The 20,936-nt window shown below is 34.5% G+C and overlaps 1 protein-coding gene across 3 annotated transcripts in view; it reads left to right on the forward strand.

The window, feature by feature from the left end:
* Window positions 1-20,936, forward strand: part of ARK2N (arkadia (RNF111) N-terminal like PKA signaling regulator 2N) — a 69,283-nt gene that overhangs the window by 25,529 nt on the left and 22,818 nt on the right. For all 3 annotated transcript variants that reach the window (XM_037165055.2, XM_037165054.2, XM_037165056.2), the window contains exon 2: window positions 416-1,199. In XM_037165055.2, coding sequence (XP_037020950.2) covers window positions 485-1,199 — 715 coding nt within the window. In that variant the 5' untranslated portion in view covers window positions 416-484. The remainder of the gene's footprint in view (window positions 1-415; window positions 1,200-20,936) is intronic.

Genomic DNA, 20,936 nt, shown 5'->3' on the forward strand with positions numbered 1-20,936 from the left:
TGAGAGTAAAAGTAATGATTTTAGTTAATTTGTTCTCTAGATTAGTTTTTAAGCATTCTTTCTCATTTATAATAAAGTCAAAATGTACACAATAACTATATCAGAATTTTGAGGATCTCTTTTGTAAACATATTATAAAATTAAGTTTTAAAGTTGAAAATCCTTGTTTGGTTGCTTGCTGGCCTTACACGTTCAGGAATAGAGGATTAATATTGTGCCATTTTTGGTGGCTGTGTGTACTAGTATTTGGATAGTACTAAGTTCTTTGAGTTTGACTCTTGATGAGTATGTGAAGATACATCTATTTCAAAAGCTCATATGATAACTTTTGCTAGCCACTTTGAAAGGTAAGGCATGTTGTGTTAATTAAGTAATTTGCCATTTCTGTTCATTGATTTTGTGTGTTTTTGTCCAGGTTGCTTTCCTGTTGCATCTTTGACATAGTTTCGCAAACTCTGCTCCATGATTAACTCAAGCATCTGAAATGAAGATGGAGGAGGCAGTGGGAAAAGTCGAAGACCTCATTGAGTCCGAAGTCCCACCAAAAACATCCAAACAAGAGACAGCTAAAGAGGAAGATGGATCTGTAGAACTGGAATCTCAAGTTCAGAAAGATGGTGTAGTGGATGCTGCAGTTCTATCTTCAATGCCCTGTTTGTTGATGGAACTGAGAAGGGACTCTTCTGAGTCTCAGTTAGCATCCACAGAGAGTGACAAGCCGACAGCTGGCCGAGTTTATGAGAGTGACTCCTCTAATCACTGCATGCTTTCCCCTTCCTCTAGTGGTCACCTGGCTGATTCAGATACATTGTCTTCTGCAGAAGAGAATGAACCCTCCCAGACAGAAACAACTGTAGAGGGAGACCCTTCTGGAGTGTCTGGTGCCACAGTTGGGCGCAAGTCCCGGCGGTCTCGATCTGAAAGTGAAACATCAACTATGGCTGCCAAGAAAAATCGGCAATCCAGCGATAAACAGAATGGCCGAGTTGCCAAGGTTAAAGGTCACCGGAGCCAAAAGCACAAGGAGAGAATCAGGCTACTGAGGCAGAAACGGGAGGCTGCTGCACGTAAGAAATATAACCTGTTGCAGGACAGTAGTACCAGTGATAGTGACCTGACTTGTGACTCAAGCACGAGCTCATCCGATGATGATGAAGAGGTTTCAGGGAGCAGCAAGACAATCACTGCAGAGATACCAGGTAGAGGATGTTTTTTAAACTGACTGTAGAGCACCTGATGGCATTTCTCAGCTGTCAGGCTCAGTTAGATGAGTGACACTTGAAAAAATGCAGGAGACCTGCAGCTCTGTGTAAATTTGAAGACTGCAGTGTATTAAAGACATGGCCAATTCAAAAAAACCTGTTCTGAGGTTTCCAGTGCACTTTAGCACATTAGCAAAAAAGAAAATATTTAAATGGTTAATGATAGGGACAAGATTATTTTTAAGTAATGGAATTTCTCATGTTTCTCTCTCTCTGTAAAACGTTACCTGAACTCCCATTATAACCTTTTTAGCACTGTATAGATTTAATAATCACTGCTCAGCATTATTACTCAGTACATTATCCTCAGGAATAGGCACCTTGCTTTATTATGTAGCCACTGCACTTGAACTTATGGTGTCTGAAATAATATGTCCTATCTTTTGTTGAAGATTTCTATAACTATTTCTCCTAAAAAATAGTTGGTGTGTTTTTTCTCATTCAGTGCATGATAAGCTAGTTATCCTTTTTGCACATTTTTCTATTCTGAGTTGTCACCTGCATTGAAAATAATGTTTTGTTTTGTTTTTTATTTTTTTGCAAAATTTCCCCCTTACTCCCTAAATCTTTAAAAAGTTGATTGATAGAAATCTGCTTGTTCCAGCTCTCACTGGTATAAGGGTCTAATTTATTACATGTTTGACATACCTGCTTTTTCCATATTATCACATCTGGTATTGTGTACTACAAAGGCAGTCTTGAGATTTCATAGTGAAAGAAAGAGGTCTGAATGCTTCTTAATTGGTGAAATCTCATTATGGAGGAGATTTACGATTAGGAACATTCTGTAAACTACATGGCACTTGACAGATCACAATAACATTGTTTATTACTATATCAGAGGGGGAAGTTTTGGTTTTCAAAGTTCTATGGATGACACTGTTATTCCTTCTAGTTTACTGAAAGGTTTTTTTGTCTCTACACATGAAGACAACATATTGTTTACGTACAAAGAATATTTGAAAAACAGAATATTGGTTAATTAAACTTGTAGCTGACCAAACTTACAAACTTGATAACAAGAATGATTAGTTTTAAAGCACTTTATAGCTCTTTAAATTATAATAAAAATCTCACCCATATGGTATGTTAGAGTTTTACAGTCATTAGAATGCTTACTGTTTCAATATCTACTGAATTCCTATGGTAGTTCCTTGTGTTAAAATTAATGGGGAGGGTATTTAATTGAAGCCCATCAATTGAATGCATGAGAGAAGCAGGCTTTGAGATTGTTCTAGGCAGGTTCTAGGTGTATTTTAAGAAAGCTTTTAATACTTGTAAAAATTGCTCATGCATTATTGTTGTCTGTTCTAATCTATTAATCAACATCATTATGCATCCCTTGATACAGTGCTTAATTGCATTCACTAAACATATTTCTATGTAACCATCTCAGTACTTTGCCTTTTCATGTGGAGAGAAGAAGGTGGGTGAATTCTCTATGATGATGGACTCCATTGTAGAGGTAGCATGAAGAAATGTCTTCATTACTGTCTTCATTACACCTAACCGGTGTAATGCCTGTTTGGCCTACACAGGTTAGGTGTGCTTTGTTCATGTTTTTCAAATCTCTTTGCTGCTTGACTACCTTGACCAGTTTTTAAAACTAAAATAACATTGATTTGTTTCTTGTCTATTCTGAATTATACTAACAAAAACCTCAAAGTAAATTATCTGGATCTATAATTTAGTTTCTGTTGTTTACACCATTTAGTAAGTTTGTGGCTTTTGAAAATAAGTATAAAGTTTTTTAAGGTAATCATGGAGAATCAGATGTTAGGTGAGATGCAGGGTGGCTGTATATGACTACCTAGGCTGTGCCCTGCAGTTTCAGGAGGTGCTGTTCACGTAACACAGATAAGAGTGGTCTTTCCTAGAATTATGCAAAGCAGTGAAGATGAAACAGCCTACCTTTAAATATCAGGAAGTTCATTTCAACTGTCCATATTGTTATCCCAGAAAAATTGTGACATCGTGCATTTTTTTTGATACAAAAATTTATACCTCAGTTTCCTGAGTCACACGACTGTGGAGAATGGATACACTCAACCTCATAGCAAGGGCCGTAGAAAGTTGTATAAATTGTACAGCTGGGACAAATTAGGAACTGACCTGAGTGCAACAACGTGGACATTCAGGTGAACCTTAAACTGGATGTGCCTAACAATCTCTTGGATGTTGAAATTTGAGTCCAGCTGTTTACACAAAATGGAAACCAAGAGGAAAAGTAAAAACTGAGATTCTTGCTATAATCTTTCATCAAGGTAATTACAATAATAATTCAGGAAATGCTTTATTTAGAAGCTTTTGTTTGGCAACAGCTTAAATGTTGAAGGAATTATGCTAAATATTCTCTTATGCCAAATAATACAACAATTAATGTGATTTTTTTAAAGAGTGAACATAAGTAATGATGCAGGCTTATATAATGCATGATATTTAATAATTGAGTTTGATATTTAGGCAACAGGTGTTTATAAAGACTTCTTTCGTTCACAGTTAACTAGCAGGCAGCTTAGTGTGCACACTAGATCATTTTCTTAAAGTTTTTGAAAAAATATTACTGTTTTAGGAATCTCTCTGGAGATACCATACCAAGATAATTCTGGCAGTTTTTTCACTTGGGGGATCTGGAACAAAAACAGAGTATCTTGTAGTGAATATTATTATAAAAATACTCTGTATGTGGTGGTCTTGAGTGTTCAAGGCTTTTATCAAATGTCTCATTTGTTTTTATAGATGACCTTTTTATACTGTTAATCACTTGGCAGTTTTACAAGCAGAACAATTTTTTTCTTGTGGGTGGCATTTTCTATGTGTAAAATCACTTTAAGTTGCGACTGGATTTTGTAAAGTCTGCTCTTGCAGGAAAGTTTGATTTTAATGAATATGAATAATGGACATCAGACTTCATTCAGTTCAAGAAATACTCTGAACAGACTAACATGCATCGGTATACAGGGGTAGTGGGGAACAGTTGTTTCAGTAACTTGTTTTTCATAAATATTTACCCTAGAGTAAAACCTTAGGGTCATTTCACCTTGTCTTGGCTAAAATGACCTGCTTTTGTGTGTTTCAGTAGTCACCATATAAATGCTTACTCAGACTGAGGTCCCAAAAATGTACCCACCTTGGTAGATAAGGTTCAGTTGTCTTGGCTGGTTTGCATTTAGAAAATCTAATTGGTCTATTTTGGAGAATGTTAGGGAAGCTATTAAGGACAGCTGTCTGAGATCACCTGAATTCTTAGACTGTAGCCGGCCAGAACAGGTTAGGCCCATTGAAGCTAGGTTCTCACCATCTATTTATTATTCATCATGCACACTTATGCACTGAAATGCGTCATGATAATCTGTCATCTTACCTCACAGTTTTTCTGAGGTAAAGAGTTAGGCATAATGAATTAACTCTTGCTTGGAAATTTAAAAATAAAAATTTTGAAGTAGTAAATCCCTTGTAGAAAATTTGAGAATAGAAAAATGTGAAATAGAATGTTAAAATCATTCATAATTCTTCTTTTGCTAACATTGAATATGTTGCCTTCCATAATTTATAACAAAATTTATCATATTATGTTTATGTACTTCTATTTTGCTTTCCCTCTTAATTGCATTTTGAGCACTTAACCAAAACCCAGTATACTGTTTAAAATGTATTAAAAAAATAATTTAGGTAACCAGGAGAACTTCCCCAACATTGGTTCTTTGGTATGTTTTTAGTTTTTAGTTTTTGCTGTTATTAAAAAGGATATGAACATTTTAAGGGTCTTGACACATACTGCCAAACTGCTTTTTAAGAATATATTGTTTATTCCATCTAGGAGCTTAGGTATTTTTTGCATTACATTCTTGCTATTGAGTGTTTTTTAAAAATTGCCTTGCATTTTTTTGATTACTAGTGAAATTGAAAAATCGTGTTTGGCCATTTGTATTCTTTTGATAAACAGTCTATTCGTGTTCTTTGCATGTTTTCCTTCTGCCACATTTGTTTTTATAATTGGTGAGGGTTCTTAACCTGTTGGGAATTGTATTACTTGGAAAAAACTTAATACTAATTTAAGCAGTGGGGACTTGTGGTAGAAGATACAACCACAAACCCACACTGGGAATACCATGACCTTTTTCCTAGATTGGCGATGAAGTGGCTAAAAGCCCCACATCCCCACTTGAAGCCTTTTATAATCTGGTCAGTTTTAGTAGCTGTTTAGGAGACTCACCAAATACATTGGTAACAAAACACTGAGATGGAGTAATCAGATGATAACTGCCTATTTTCATCTTAGTAAATACAAATAAGGCAGGTAAAATCCATGCAGTTTTCAATCTGGCTATATATTAGAATCACTTGGGGGGCGCTAAAAAACAGGATGCCTGGGCCATACTCTAGAGCAGTTAAATCAGAATCTCAGGGTCTGACCCAGGTATCAGCATTTTCCCCCCAGCTTTTTTGCAATATACTCAACACATAAAACATTATGTCAGTTTTTTTAAGTATACAACATGAATATTTGGTACATGTTTATGTTGTGAAATGACTCACAGCAAGGTCATTTAATACACTCATCGCTTTATGTAAGTTACAGTTTGTGTATTGAAAACGTGTAAGTTCTGCTCTCAGAGCAACTTTCAGATATATGATACAGTAAATACTGTTAACTACACCATGCTGTATATTATATCTGTAGAACTTACTGTCTTATAATTGGAAGTTTATACCCTTTGACCACCTTCATTTCCCCTCCCCCAAACACCAATCTGCTCTCTTTGAGTTTAGTTTTTTTAAGTTCCACATGTAAGTGAAATTTGTCTTTTTCTGTCTGACTTATTTTACTTAGCATAAAGACATCAGCATTTTTCAAGTTGCCCCAGTGATTATAGCAGCCAGGGCTAAGAACTCAGTTGAACATTGATATTTTAAGTCATAGCTAAACATCAATTGTGAAGCTGGTAGTGTGGTTAAGTTTTGTTACTGCTAATGGGTATCAAATTCTGAACAGTGGAGTCTAGTTTTAAAAAATCTTAGTTATAAAAACCACAGCATAACTCTGTATTAGTTAACAAGCATAAGCCCTTTTACTCCATTTAAGTGATAATTTTAAAAGCATGCATGGTTTAAATGTGGTTTTCTCTATGCTACAATGTCTGGATAATGTTACCTTAAAGTTAGAATCTTTTGATATCTTACTGGTGGCTATCCTTTGGCAATCTCTAATGTTAAAGCACTGAAGTATTGCTTTTGGCCTGCTTTTCCTACCTTATTTTCTAGAGTGAGTGCCTATATTAACTTTTATATGCAAAAGCATAAGCTTTGCTTTCGATGTAATTTTTTTTCTCAAAGTAGGATATATCTTAGTATTAATAAAAGAACATGTGTGTTTAAGGTGAGAATATGGTCTTTGTTTTTTTTTAATAGACAATTTTTTAGAGCAGTTCGAGGTTCACAGCAAAATTGAGCAGATGGTTTAAAGATTTCACATATACTTCTGCCTGCACACATGCACAACCTCCCCCACTATCAGCTTCCCTTACCAGAGTCATACATTTGTTGCAGTTAGTGAACCTACATTGACATGTCATTGTCACTTAGAGTTCATAGTTTACATTAGGGTACATTCTTGGTGTGCATTCAATAAGTTTTGACAAATGTGTAATTGATTTTTTTAAGATCCAGAAATATCAGTGTTTGTTGCCGGTAGTCATTTTTATGAGGCTGCATCTTATCCAGTGTAAGTATTTAGGTAATACCAAAATCTGTAACAGATCTAAGTAGCTATATGATTTCTTGTCCTATACAATTAAGGTTACTCAGCATTTCAAATGGGAATAAACTGCTTAAAGAAAGCTTGGTATTCTTTAAATTAATTCCACTTAGTCTTTCCATAAGCTAAATAAACTATCCTCTGCGGAAAGGTATGTCGTTCTTGAGAAAGTTTATGTATAAACAAGATTTTTTTTTTAAATATGAAGAAAGGAGATGAAGTAATCAGGGGAAAAGGAAATAAAATGAAGTTAATTAAGAAGGTTGGTAATAAACAAGATTTTTGTTAGCTGGGTAGAATGGGGCTAAAAATTTGTCCTGTAGTTTTTTAGGCTGAGGTGGCATGATGGATTAAACAGTTCTCATTGTCTAAGAGAAACATTTAATACTAAGAACTAGGGTGCTGGCTGAGTAGCTCAGTTAGACCATTGTCCCAATATGCCAAGGTTGAGAGTTTGATACGTGTTCAGAAAACGTACAAGAATCAACCAATGAATGCATAACAAAGTGGAGCAAGAAAGTGATGTTTCTCTTCTCAAGTCAGTAAAAAGTACAGAGAACTGGTAAATTTTTCTTTTGCATCTTCATGAAAAACCACTGTCAGATAAAGTGGACTGTATTTTCAGAAATATCTGGGGTTAATTACAATACAGCATTTTATAGGGCTGTTCTTTATAAGATTTCATGATGTAGGTAGACGGTATAAGGCCAAAATCGATTGATTCTATCAATCACTCATTTATTCAGCAAATATTTGAGCATCTCCTGTGCAGCATTGGGAATGCAATTGTGAATATAAATAAAGTTCCTGCCTTCATTGAACTTATTTTTTTCAGGAGACACAATAAATGAATTTATTATGCTATCTGGTAGGAATATATGTACTATGGGTAATAAAGCAGGCTATAAGTGATAAAGATTGACTAGAAATGGGGTGGAAAAGCCATTTTAGATAGTGTAGTCAAGTGGTCTCAGGAGGTAACTTTTTTTTTTTAAGATTTTATTTATCTTTAGAGGGGAAGGGAGGGAGAGAGGGAGAGAAACATCAATGTATGGTTGCCTTTCGTGCATCCCCTGCAGGGAACTGGCCTGCAGGGAACCGGCCTGCAACCCAGGCATGTGCCCTGACTGGGAATTGAACTCCGATCCTTTGGTTCGCAGGCCTGCACTCAGTCCACTGAGCTACACCAGCCAGGGTTTAGGAGGTAACATTTTTAATAGCTCCCTAAAGAAATGAAGAGTTCATTATAGTTTTTTTTAAGGTACCCACATCAAAGATGATCTGGCCTAGCAAGAATAAAACAGTATATGTGCAGGAGCATCTCCTAAATTGAAATCACTATTCTACTAGAATTAATACACACTAATTTGGGAAGTGCTGCATCATGTGGAAACAGGTTTCTTTACTGTAAGGCATCTCGTCCATTAGAGGAGAAGGATATGATTTGTAGCATACCTCAAACTTAACCACAGAACATTATGTTTTTTCCCCCCGAGGTATACCTTGTAACACCTTGCACAGACTAGAGTTTGTAAAAACCTAACTCAGGCAATCTTTTAAACTTAAAACAAGAGCACTTGATAAGACTATCAGCTAAGAATTATTGTATACCAATTGATTATAGGCCAGCTACCAAAATGACTTCTAGAATTTTAAAGTCAAAGCAATAAAAATATTCATGGATATAGTGGTTCTCAGCCAAGGCTGTACATTCAAATCATCTGGGGAGCTTAAAAGAAGACAAAGAAGAAGCAACCTACAGTGCCTTGGAGCCCTAGCTAGGTTTGGTATTTGTTAAATCACTCCTAATTTTCATGTGATTAGCCCAGGTTCAAAACCACTATTACAGATTAATATTAGTTGTATAGTTACAGAATACATGTTCCTAGCCAGATATATTGAAGCTATGAGAAATGGTAGTGTTGTTTTATTTTTCTTGGAATGACTTTTGTTTGGTTAACTAAGTGCTGCTTATCAATGATATTTACTTATTTAAAAAGCTTTTATTTATTTTTAGAGAGAGGGAAAAAGAGGGAGAGAAACATCGATGTGTGAGAGGCACATCAATAGGTTACCTCTCATATGCCCCCAACTGGGGACCTGGCCTGCAACCCAGGGATGTGCCCTGACCAGGAATCAAACTAGCAACCTTTTGGTTCAGAGGCTGGCACTCAGTCTACTGAGCCATACCAGCCAGGGCATCAATCTTATTTATATGGCTGTTCTTAGTAATACTTATGTTGTTTGTCTGAATAAGCATGTCTTATTAAAAAAGCAATGTTTTGGATTAATGTTTTATCAAACGGCCTCAATATTTTTCAAGCTGACTTCAGTCGTGCTGTGGGATCTGAAGGAACACCTAGGGAAATTCCAGGCTTACTTAACAGGGGTGCTGTGTGTAATAAGAACTGCATAGGCAGTGTCTCCTGGAAAAGGCCATGAGCTGTTTTCCCAAGATGGAGAGGCAGACAGAGGAGAAGTTCTGCATGTGGATGGAAAAGTTAACTCACCTTGACACTGGCGAAAAGAACAACAGGCTGCTCCTGGAACCCAGGAAACTAAAAATGCAGGTAGTTGGCCAAAGCCCTCCCCTGTCATCCCATCAGGTGCTCACATGGAGATGCCTGGCTTCCAAGAACTGCCACAGCAGCCCTTTGATTCTTATGTGACTTTCCCAAATGCTGACAGTACATTAGAATTCCCGAAGACTTATTAACAGTTTTTCAATGAACTCTGCTGAAAATGGGAGTATTAAAAATAAACCTTGAATCTATCACAAAATCAATTGTATTAACTATCTGGTTTTTGGACTGTGTAAGAAAGAATATGCTTTTGCCCACTGTAAGTTTCTTTTGATGGTGTTTTAAAAGTTATAATAGTAAAGTTTCTTTTTAAGCAATTAGATATTCAAAACAGAATTTAACAAATATGGTTGGAACATAGAACTATATTTATATGATAATAGCAATGATCCTCACTTTATGCTTTTTCATGCTAAAAATATAAATAAGATATAAAATAGGGAATCTTAGTAAATCTAAATAGGCAAATGATTAATTCCTCTTCTCATTTATTTTCTACACTGTTGACTCACTTCTGATTCCAATGTGGGAATCACATAATTCTACTCAGGATTATGAATGAATATACTGCATGAATGTTTTTATATTGTCTTTCCATATATCATTTAATGAACTAGTTTCTAGTCTTTAATAAATTATAATATTAAATTGCATTTGTATGCAGGAAGAATGAATAATTTTTGAGCAAATATGTACCTTGTACCTATTGTGCAAGATACTGCAGGGAAAGCAGATTAGACTGGCATTTGGTATCATAAGAAAAATAAGCATAAGAAAAATAGTATTTTCTGTTGCTACATAAATAAATTTTTTATCTTGAGTGTTAACATAAAGCTCAGTGCCTGAGGCAATAGTCTGGCAGATATCATCTGGTGAAACTGGTACCCTGATGTAAAGGGTACCCTCTAGAGGAGACAGATTGACATGGTCACTCTATTATGGGTATGTATTGAGTGAGTTTTTAGGTTACTAGTGACTAAGTGTATTAGCTAATGTACTACCAATTTAATTTTGTTTTCAGTCCATGGACTGAAAGTAAATGGCCTTTGATATGTTAAAGGGCCCATGGAGTGTGTGAAAAGGAAGAAAATACCACAAGATTGAAAGTCTTGTAACATGATAGATATTTGTATGTGAAGCCTAGGATTGGGAAATACTGCTATTTTACCTTTTCTCCATTGCTGGGAGTATTGTGAGAAACTGCTAAAATAAAATGAAATTTTTTAATAGGAGTAGGTTATTTTGCTAATACTAACTGGTTTGTTAAAAATTGTACTTTCTACTGGATTTACTTTTAATAAATTTCCTTTATGTCGAATTTGGCAAAGCCCTGACCCGTGTGGCTCAGTTGGGCATTGTCCCACAAAGTGAAAGGTTGCCTGTTAGGTTCCCAGTCGGAGCACATGTGTAGGTTGTGGGTTCAGTCCCCAGTCGCCAATTGATGTTTCTCTCCCTCTCTTTCCTCCTCCTCCCTTCTCTAAAAATAAATAAATTAAATAAAAATAAATAAAGTTTGACAAATAAGGGTAAGGTTTTGAACACCAGTGCAGCCTAGAATAAATTTCTTAGTACACTGAACCCTTGCATAACATGTTAGTGTGAATTTTAACCACAAAATAGGAGTTTTTTATAACTCATGAATTTTTCTCTGAAATGATCGTGCAATACTTGTAAACTACTTCAGCTAATAATTTTCTTAAAGTAAGTTTTATATCAGTGGGAAGAGCATATTGGTTTTGGATGACTAACCAGATTTTAACTAATTCATAATCTTTACTTGAAGTTGAGATATTTTCAGGGAAGTTTGTTTTGTCTTCAGCTTTTTCCTGGGGTCACAGATTTTATTAGACATGGAATTTTAGACAAAAGAAAATATTTAATTTCATCATGTTAACATGACTACTTTTCTATTAATGTGTAAATTGCATCAAGCACTTAACAGGTTTCTTTTTTGTTTTATGATTTAATAGTTGATGTATTAAGTATGTTCTGAAATGCTTTTTTATTTTTAAAATAGGACATGAATTTATTTAAAAAGAATAATGTTTAGACAAATTATTCCTAGTATTGATTGGATATGTTCTAATTTTTGTTATTAGATAATTGAGTGAGGTGTAGAGGTTTTCTCCTCATTAAGATAAAAATGAAAAATTACAATTGAATGGAATTATCAAAGGTTATATTTTACTTTTATTGAGGTAAAATTGACATACAACATTGTTTTAAGGTATGTAACAGAATGATTCAATATTCGTACATATTGCAAATATATCACAATAACTATAATTAACATCTGTCATATAGAGTCACACAATTTTTTTTGTGTGGTGAGAACTTTTAAGATTTACTCTCTCAGCAAGGTTCAGATACACAGCACAATGTTGTTAGCTGCAGTCACCATACTGTGCATTACATGACTGATTTAGGTTATAACCTGAACTTTATACATTTGACTCCCTTCCCTCATACACTTCACCTCTCTCCCTCTCCCCCTGCCTCCTGCCTCTGGCAACCACCAGTCTATGAACTTGGTTTTGGTTTTAATTTGTTTCTTAGATTCCGCATATAAGTGAGATCACATGGCATTTTTCTTTGTCTTAGCATAATGCCCTTGAGATTCATCCATGTTTTTGCAAATGGCAATTCATTCTTTATATATGATTGAATAATATTTGTTTATATGTATGTAACACTGCATTTTATTGATTCATTGATCCATTGATGGATAGCATCACTTTCACATCTTGGCTATTGTAAATAATGCTGCAGTGAACATGAGGGTGCATATATCTTTTCTAGTTAGTGTTTTGTTTTCCTAGGAATTGCTGGGTCACGTGGTCTATTTTAAACTTTTTGAGGAACCTCCATACTGTTTCCATGGTGGTGGCTGCACCAATTTACATTCCTATCAGCAGTATGCAAGGGTTCAAACATAGATTTTAGTAATTGATATTCAAGGTAGAAATAACATTTTGAGTGTTTAGAAATGTTAAACACTAATAATTTTGGGAAACCTTTCTACATAATTTTGGATAAATATTTTGTGGAAAGGTTTCTGTAAAAAGAAGTGGAACACGAGAATACATTGACTTATAGAATATATGCTAAAATATTGAAATTTAAAGTACAATTTGCTATTTTTTGGTTTGGAGAGTTTAACAACACAGCAGAAACATACATAGGAATTTTATTTTGATTTTCAGTTTCTCATTGAGCCTTGAAAATGTGTTGCTGTCTTAAGAATTATATTTTGAAAAAAAAATGTTTTTGTGAGTTGTGCTTTACGTATACCTTTTCCAGATCAATTTTTAAATTGTGCGCGATTTAAAAATTCCTCTTTCAAAAATATTTGTTTCCGTAACTATACAGAAACATAAGGACGTTTAAAGAAGCACTAAGTATTTGAAGCAGTTTTAATACTGTTTTTTTTTTTAAACATGACTGCTGTTGGGGATTATTGAATTCTTTTTCACTGAGACAAAAATCTGTATTTCTAGGATTATAAGTACTTATTAATACTGTGAGGTGGGGATCACTTTCGAATTGTGTGGTGGCATTTAAAAAATTTTTAAGCCTCACCCGAGGGTACATTTATTAATTTTAGAGAGAGAGGAAGGGGGACAGAGAAATAACAATTGGTTGCATCCTGTATGCACTCCAACTGAGGATCGAACCCCCACCTACATTTGTGCCCTGACCAGGGATCCAACCGCAGCGCAAGATGATGATTCAACTAGTTGACCCACCCATTCAGTGACATTTTTATGTAGATGTTGTTTTAGAAGTAAGTGCTTAGTGGTCTTCCCTTAATTTCCCTGACTTCCCTTAATTTTTCCGGCATTTTGAGAAGCGTAAGGAATGTATCCTGTTGGACTCTTGTAGTCTTATAAAGTGCTAATTCTGGAAAGAAACTTCTTTCAACCTGTAACATTAATCTACACATGGTTGAAATGCTGTTTATTTAAGAATAAAATCTCATGTCTGGATTATTTCACTTCTCTAATAAGTACATATGGAATGTAGTTGCTGGCATTTAAAAGAAGGCATTTCTTCACAAAGGTAAATGTGTTTTCTGATAATCTGTCTGCAAACTGCTTTTTGTATACTCTGTACTAATTCAATGTTGTAGAACAATAGAAAACTAATCATTTTAAGAGCTTTCAACCAGCAGATTAGAACGATCTGGTTGTTTGAGCCATTAATTAGATAATAATAATGCTCTTAATTATATTAATGCATATTTATGTGTATTATTAACATTGAGTGTAGTAAAAGATGAAATGAAATTTTAATTTAAAGCACAACACAGTAAAATTAAAGTCTTAAGATTTAATATTTTGCATGAAGTGGTTTTTTTTCTTCCACTTAAAAATAGAATAAAGGATTCTATAGTTTTGGGGTTCCAAGAGAAAAGCCTGTGTTTTTAGTTATCAGTTGGCCTAGTCTCAAGGATGTGTGTGTGGACCTTCTTCAAATTCTGTAATAATTAATTCTGTATTTTTATTAACATTATAGTTGACAATTTGTGAGAGGTAACTATGCAGTAGTCTACATGGATTTTAATGAATTTAGGTTGTTTTAAAAAATAATTTATTTTTATTGTTGTTAAAGTACTGTGGTCTCCATTTTCACCCCATTACACCCCCTGCTTCACCCATTCTCCCCCCCCCCCACCAACCTACCCACCTTGATTTTGTCCACGTGTCCTTTATACATGTTCCTTGATGGCCCTTTCCCCATTTACCTCCATTATCTCCCCCCTCCCACCCCGTTAGTGTCAGTTCTTGATTTCTCTGTCTCTGGTTATATTTCGCTTGCTTGTTCTTTTTGTTGATTAGGTAGTGAGATCATATGGTATTTGTCTTTCACTGCCTGGCATATAAGCCAGGAGGTTGTTAATATAATATCCATTCATGGCTTCTTAAATGTAAGAAAAAAAATGTTACTTCTTCCCAGTCCCACCCTTCCCGTCCCACCTGTCTCCTCTCTCCTTCCCTCTTATTTTTCCCTCCCTTCCTCTCTCTCTTTCAAATAAAATAAATAAATAAATAAGTGGGGGGAAATGTTGCACACAGATAAACCTAGTTAGGGTGATTAAATTGGTGGGAAAGAACATTATTTTATCTTTTTCTTTAAAAATTGTCAGTGAAGGCTTTTGGACCTCCTGTTTGTTTCATTAACAGATTGAGTAAAAGAACAGAAGAGAATTTATTTTGCTTCATTGCTTTTGTCATTCCCTATTGGTATGTAGATTTAACAGCAAGGGTCTTTGAATATAGGAATATCTTAATTTACATAAATTTGTATGCAGACCAGTATATTAGAAATGAAATCATTTAAATCTTGTTAATGAAAGAAATACTACAGGAACCTTTTTGTTGAGCAAACAAAGCATCCCAACTTGATACTACTGATAATTTTTTTAAAAATATTAACTTAATTTGCCTAATGGTACAGTTACACAAAAGTTATAGGAAAGACAGTATCAGCAGGGTTGTTCAACCTGTGACCCGTGGGCTGCACGTGGCGCAGGATGGCTATGAATGTGGCCCAGCACAAAATCGTAAGTTTACTTAAAACATTATGAGATTTTTGTGTGTATGTGATTAATATCACAGTATATTTAATGTGTGGCCCAAGACATCTCTTCATCCGGTTTGGCTCAGAGACACCAAAAGGTTTGATCCCCCGGTACAGGCTTTGTGTTGTCCTCATTTGTTTAGATAACAAGTTATGAAAGTTCCCTTCTGGAAGATGGATGACCTTTTAAGTAATCGATATTTTGGTTAGTTTATATTGATTTCCTTCACTCTGGTTTGTATTATTTAAATTGATACATTGAGGGTGCAATGAAAAAAGATTTGGTGGAATACAGCATGGCAGAAAACATATCAAAAAGATATCAGCAAACTTATTAAAATTTATTATTAAATTTGTTATATAAGGATTGTTCTCAAAGAAAAATTCTTCTAAAAATCCTCTCCAAAAATGACTTATGTGCTGTCGATCATTGTATAGATAAGAAAATTATGTTTTAAATGTCTAGAACAGTTATATGAATTGTAAACAGCATGAGTAACTTTCAAGTTTCTATGCATAATTTTAGTTTTTTTTATTTCTGTTTTTAATTCCTCCAAAGGTTAAGAAAGTTAATGGGAATTGAAACCAAACTTTAGTGTACTAGTATTGAGTTGATCTTTTCATATTATATTAAATTACAACGTAGAATAGAATACATCCTAAAGAATAATGGAATAATAATCTATGAGGAAGTGTATTACTTGGTAATAATAATATAATATTCATATTATAATATATTACATTCATATTATAACTAAGATTTGGGAAGAATGTCATTAAATTGCTTTGGTTTTTATTTTATTGCATTTTGTTTATACTCTTTATTTATTTGCATTTGAAGTATAACAGCTAACCTAGATAAATAAAAATTTTTTAATGGAAAGGTTTCTTTTTACTCTATTGAGGACAGTGTTGTTATTTTTAGCAATTTCCTACAAGTTAATTCATATTAGGTGTTCTTGAATTAAGAGACCTGTTTTTCCATAATGAATTGGATGGTATTAGTTTGTAGTTAGCATAACTAATGATAGATTTTTTTCATGTTTTGGGGATAAATTTAATATTTTTGGTAATTGGTATTTTGAAAAGAAAAGTAACAATACCAATGTTAACATTAAAGGTCAAGGTTCTTTTATATGTCCTATAGGTTATCCTATTAAAAATTGAAGAATATTTGGAAAATAAAATTTAGACTACTTTGTGGAGTGATGAAAATGCTGGAATGGATGAATCTTTAGCAGGATACAGAGATATTTGGATATGGCTAAAATCATATCTAATTTTGATGTTTTTCCTTCATGTATGTAGTATGAATATTTTTGTTCTCTGTAAATCTGAACCCTCAAAGTTGCAGGTCATGGCTTTGTCCCTTGAAATAATAGAAAGATGACTTGAAAAAATGGTCATCTTCCTGTTTTCTGTATTTATAGCTTCTCTTGAATATCAGTATAAATTACCTGTTATTTTATTAAAGATTTTTATTTATTTATTTTCAGGAAAAGGGAGGGAGAAAGGGAAGGAGGAAAATATCAATGTGTGCTTCCCTCTTGCATGCCCCCAACTGGGGGCCTGGCCCACAGCCCAGGCATGTGCCCTGAGTGGAAATTGAACTAGTGATCCTTTGGATCTCAGGCCAACACTCAGTCCACTGAGCCACACCAGCCAGGGCTAAATTACCTTTTATCTTTTAATAACCTCTTGATTTCAGTTTTCCCAAGTATGTAGTTAGTGGCCAGGGGTTAAATTTAAATTGGTTTTTTTTTTTTTTTTTTTTGTGATCAACTTTTTAACTACTATGATGATCTTAAATACTTATATTTCCCTTTTCTTTGATTATTCCAAAATTAATTCTTCTTCAGTATCATGGGTAACTTTTCTGAGTGAACAAAATGCCCTGTCATATACTGGGATGATAGAAGGACAGGCATATCCTTAAAATTTTAGTTTTTGCCTTGGGAACTCTATAACATCTAAATTTTTAGTGATTGGAATGAGTATAATGGGAGAAGTACAAAATAGACATTGATTTTTTTTTTTAAACGACAGCTTTGAAACAGACTTTCGGTGCATATCGCTGCATTTAATTTCTGTTTAGCCCTATCTTCTCGACACTTCTCTCTTTACTGAAATAGGTTCATGATGTTATTCTGAGCAAAATATACACATTGCAGTTTCTGGTGCTTAAAGCATGGCTCTTTGCTATATTGATTTTTGTCTTTTTTTGGTTGATGTGATTATTCATCTTTTCTAAGAGATACTTTGAAAATGACAAGTTTTTTATTTTTTCAAGTTGTTCTATGTATATGGTTTTTTTATTTCCTGATTGATAGTAGTAAAAATACAGCATAAGTATTCTCATAAGTAGTCTTACTTGCAAATACAAATTTTCATCTGGTGAATATTTTGGTGTGTAATGAAAAAGCTGTTTTTTTCTGAGATAAGTTCTCCAAAAATACACATTCCTCTCTGCAACTCTTAAGGTTGCCCTTTTTCCCTCACTTCCTCCTGCCCATACCTCTTTCAGTTGCTGTTCTTTCCCTTACTTGGCCACACACACAGCCCTCCTCCATGCTTGGCTAGGTTAAGTGCTAAGAACTCTTCTTTTCAGGTGTAATCTTTTTTTGAATCTCACTAATATCTGGATTGAGGCTGAGTGTGATTTCCATCTCTCCCCCTTGATGTGGTAGATAATGGCACTGGGCCTCGGTCCTTTTAATGACAAGGGTGACAAAGCCTATATGGCATCTTTGGCAGCAACGAGGTACATTTTTCCTGACCTAATGAGGGGTTTTGGGAGTTTGGCTGTAGTAGGGTGGAGAAAAGGAGTTTTTCTGGGTTTTACTGTATGTTACTGTAACAATAGAAATGGGAGGCGAAAGGGAAAGCCATTCATTGGTTCATGACCCAACCTTTCTTTGGGCCTAAGACTTAGCAGTAGAGAAAGGAGGAAGAGTGACCTTTCCACGTACCTGAGAGATACTAGAGGGATTCCTGTTTCCTAGGTCTAATCAGACTTCATACTGGGAGATGGATAACACTTGTGCTAGTGGAAGGGCTCTGTAGGCAAGGATGATGCTAAATATGAAATAATTCAAAATAATCTCTTTGGCTTTGAAACACTTTTATGTATGAATTCATCCAAGCTGATGTTTTACTTGAAACAAAAATAAAAATAGGAAAGTCACATTTGGGATGATCTCATTAGCTCCAGCAAAGCATTTACTTAACAAGTTGAGTTCATCTATGACCAATATAAGGTAACAACCCAGACAGTGAAGTTTTCTCAAAGCTTTCTTGCATGAATGCTACATATAGCAGAGTTTACATACAAAGATTAGCAAACAAATGAAGTAGGGCAGGTGTTAATTATAATGGAAAGGTGGGACAATGGACCAGTATTTGAATTTCTGTTGTGTTTTATGTTATATCTTTTTTAACCCTCACCATAACCCTGTTAAGACACTAAGTTATACACTAGGAAGTAGTAGGCAGGACTTTAACCTATGTATTTGTTGCCAAAAATCTGTGTACTCCCTATGCTACTACTCGCAGTCTGATTTTGTGTATTCCTCATTCCCTCAACAGGGAGAACAATTGTAATCCATTCTGGTTCCAACTAACTAGGATGCAAATTTCTTATCTGTAAAATGAGACTGGTAAATTATATAATTACCTTGTATAGTTTCAAAATTCTGTGGTTTTGATTGTCAGATTTGAAAAGAGGGATTTGTCAGGAATAAATGTAAATAAAGGATTTTAGGTTTTGTTTTGCTTTGGTTTTTGTTTTTGTGATTCAAATTGTTTCCATGAGATTAAGAAGAGAATATATTTGAAAGAAAATGAATTTATATAAAAAAACGTTGGATGACAATAATGCAGAAGGTTTAAGGTGATAAAAGAGGAAACCTCACTGTGTCAGGAATGTGTGATGCATTTTGGTATTCTAAAAGTTAGAGCCTATTTATAGGGTAGGAGGTCGGCAAGAGGGCACAAACCTATTTCTAACATAAAATGAATGAATCGATAAATAACAAAGGTAGCCAATGGATTGCTCAACTTTTAATATTTCTTGTCTTGTAATTGTAACAAGCAGCAAAATCTCACAAATACTTCAATCAGGAGGAACAGTAATACTTGGATTAACCACAGACCAAAGAGTTCTTAACTAATTGTGTTAAATTTACCTTTATAGAGAGATGGTTTTAATTATTGTAGAAAAACTGAGTTCTTTGTTATAAATGTCTGTTTTAAGATTGTGACAGAGATGAGAGCAGGTAGGAGAATGTCTAGTTTGAGTAACATGGAATGTGCTTATATTAATGACAGTTTTAAGTTGGAAATAATGTTACGTATGGATAGTCCATGCGTAACATTACTTGAAGTAACTAATTGGATGTTCTGAAAATCAAAATTTTAGTATCAATGCTACTGTTTTAACAACATAGTGGCATAATCAAGGGAGAGGAAAGACATTATTTTCTTGCTTATTCCCTCCTGTAATAGATTGATGAGTCATTGGAAGCATAGATTGCTGCTTCTGATACTAATTGTGAGTTTTCCCAGCTCCTCCTCCCTGGTTTGATTTTTTTTTTCCTTCAAGAGGTACTACTTCTTCTTTTTCTTTTTTTTAACAGATTTTATTTATTTATTTTTTTTTAGAGAGATGGAGAGGGAGGGAGGGAGAACGAGGGAAAGAAACATCAATGTGTGGTTGCCTCTAGTGCACCCCCAACTGGGAACCCAGCCTGCAACCCAGGCCTGTGCCCTGACTGGGAATTGAACTGGTGACCCTTTTGGTTTGCAGGCTGGCATTTAATCCACTGAGTCACACCAGCCAGAGATAGATACTACTTTTAAACGGCAGATAACTCCACTATAGGATCTTAATTTTAGCATGCAGCAAGAGTCACATTTTAAGAATATTATAAATTATCACCATTGATAAACTAATACTTAGTGGTTCACAGTCCAAAACTCTGATGCTAAGTGCACTAAACATATCTTAGTTAATCTTGGTTTGCTAATGATCAATGTAAGATGACCTTGGAACACAAGTTCCTTAATTTTGTTTTTTTGTTGAAAGACATAGTTGGAAAGGCAACTAATCCTTTACTTGATTTAAGTTTGTATGGTATTGACTTGTCATCATTTGACTATCCTGGAAATGGGAAAATGACAGTGATAATCATTTGTTTTAATTGTTAAGTGTAATTCAAATATGAACATATTGCTGTCTTTGTTTATGATGAATACTAAATTTAAGCTAAGCTATAAGGTGTGCTGTTTGGAAATGTGGAAGATGCAAGAATGAAGCCAGATAACAAGTTTATGCTTGTATTTCCTACTGATGAAGACTTTCAGACAAGTTTTTCCCATGGGTAGGTGATATCACTCTGCATGTACATATACACTTAATACCTTTTTTGCATGATTATACATGTAGGAGTGGTACAATTTTGACTTGACTGTTGACCTGTTGCCTCAATTTGGTGATTGCAGTAGGGAATGTGGGACAAGTAGTTGTGAATGGTATTGTGATTCAAATTTTAAAATAAATTACTAAATTTTTGTAAACACAAAACACTTACAAAATAAAGCCCTTTTAAAAATAGAACATTTGGTCAAATAGTCAATATTGTACTTGACCTTCATACCTTCTGCACTCAAATTTGGACATCACATGGTAGTATCTTTATTCCATAACAATCATTTTGAACTCTGACGAGAACTCCATAAATGAGATAGCTGTCTTTT

The sequence above is a fragment of the Artibeus jamaicensis genome, unplaced genomic scaffold, assembly GCF_021234435.1.
Source record: "Artibeus jamaicensis isolate MK-2021 breed Jamaican fruit bat unplaced genomic scaffold, CSHL_Jam_final contig_354, whole genome shotgun sequence".
Classification (NCBI taxonomy): domain Eukaryota; kingdom Metazoa; phylum Chordata; class Mammalia; order Chiroptera; family Phyllostomidae; genus Artibeus; species Artibeus jamaicensis.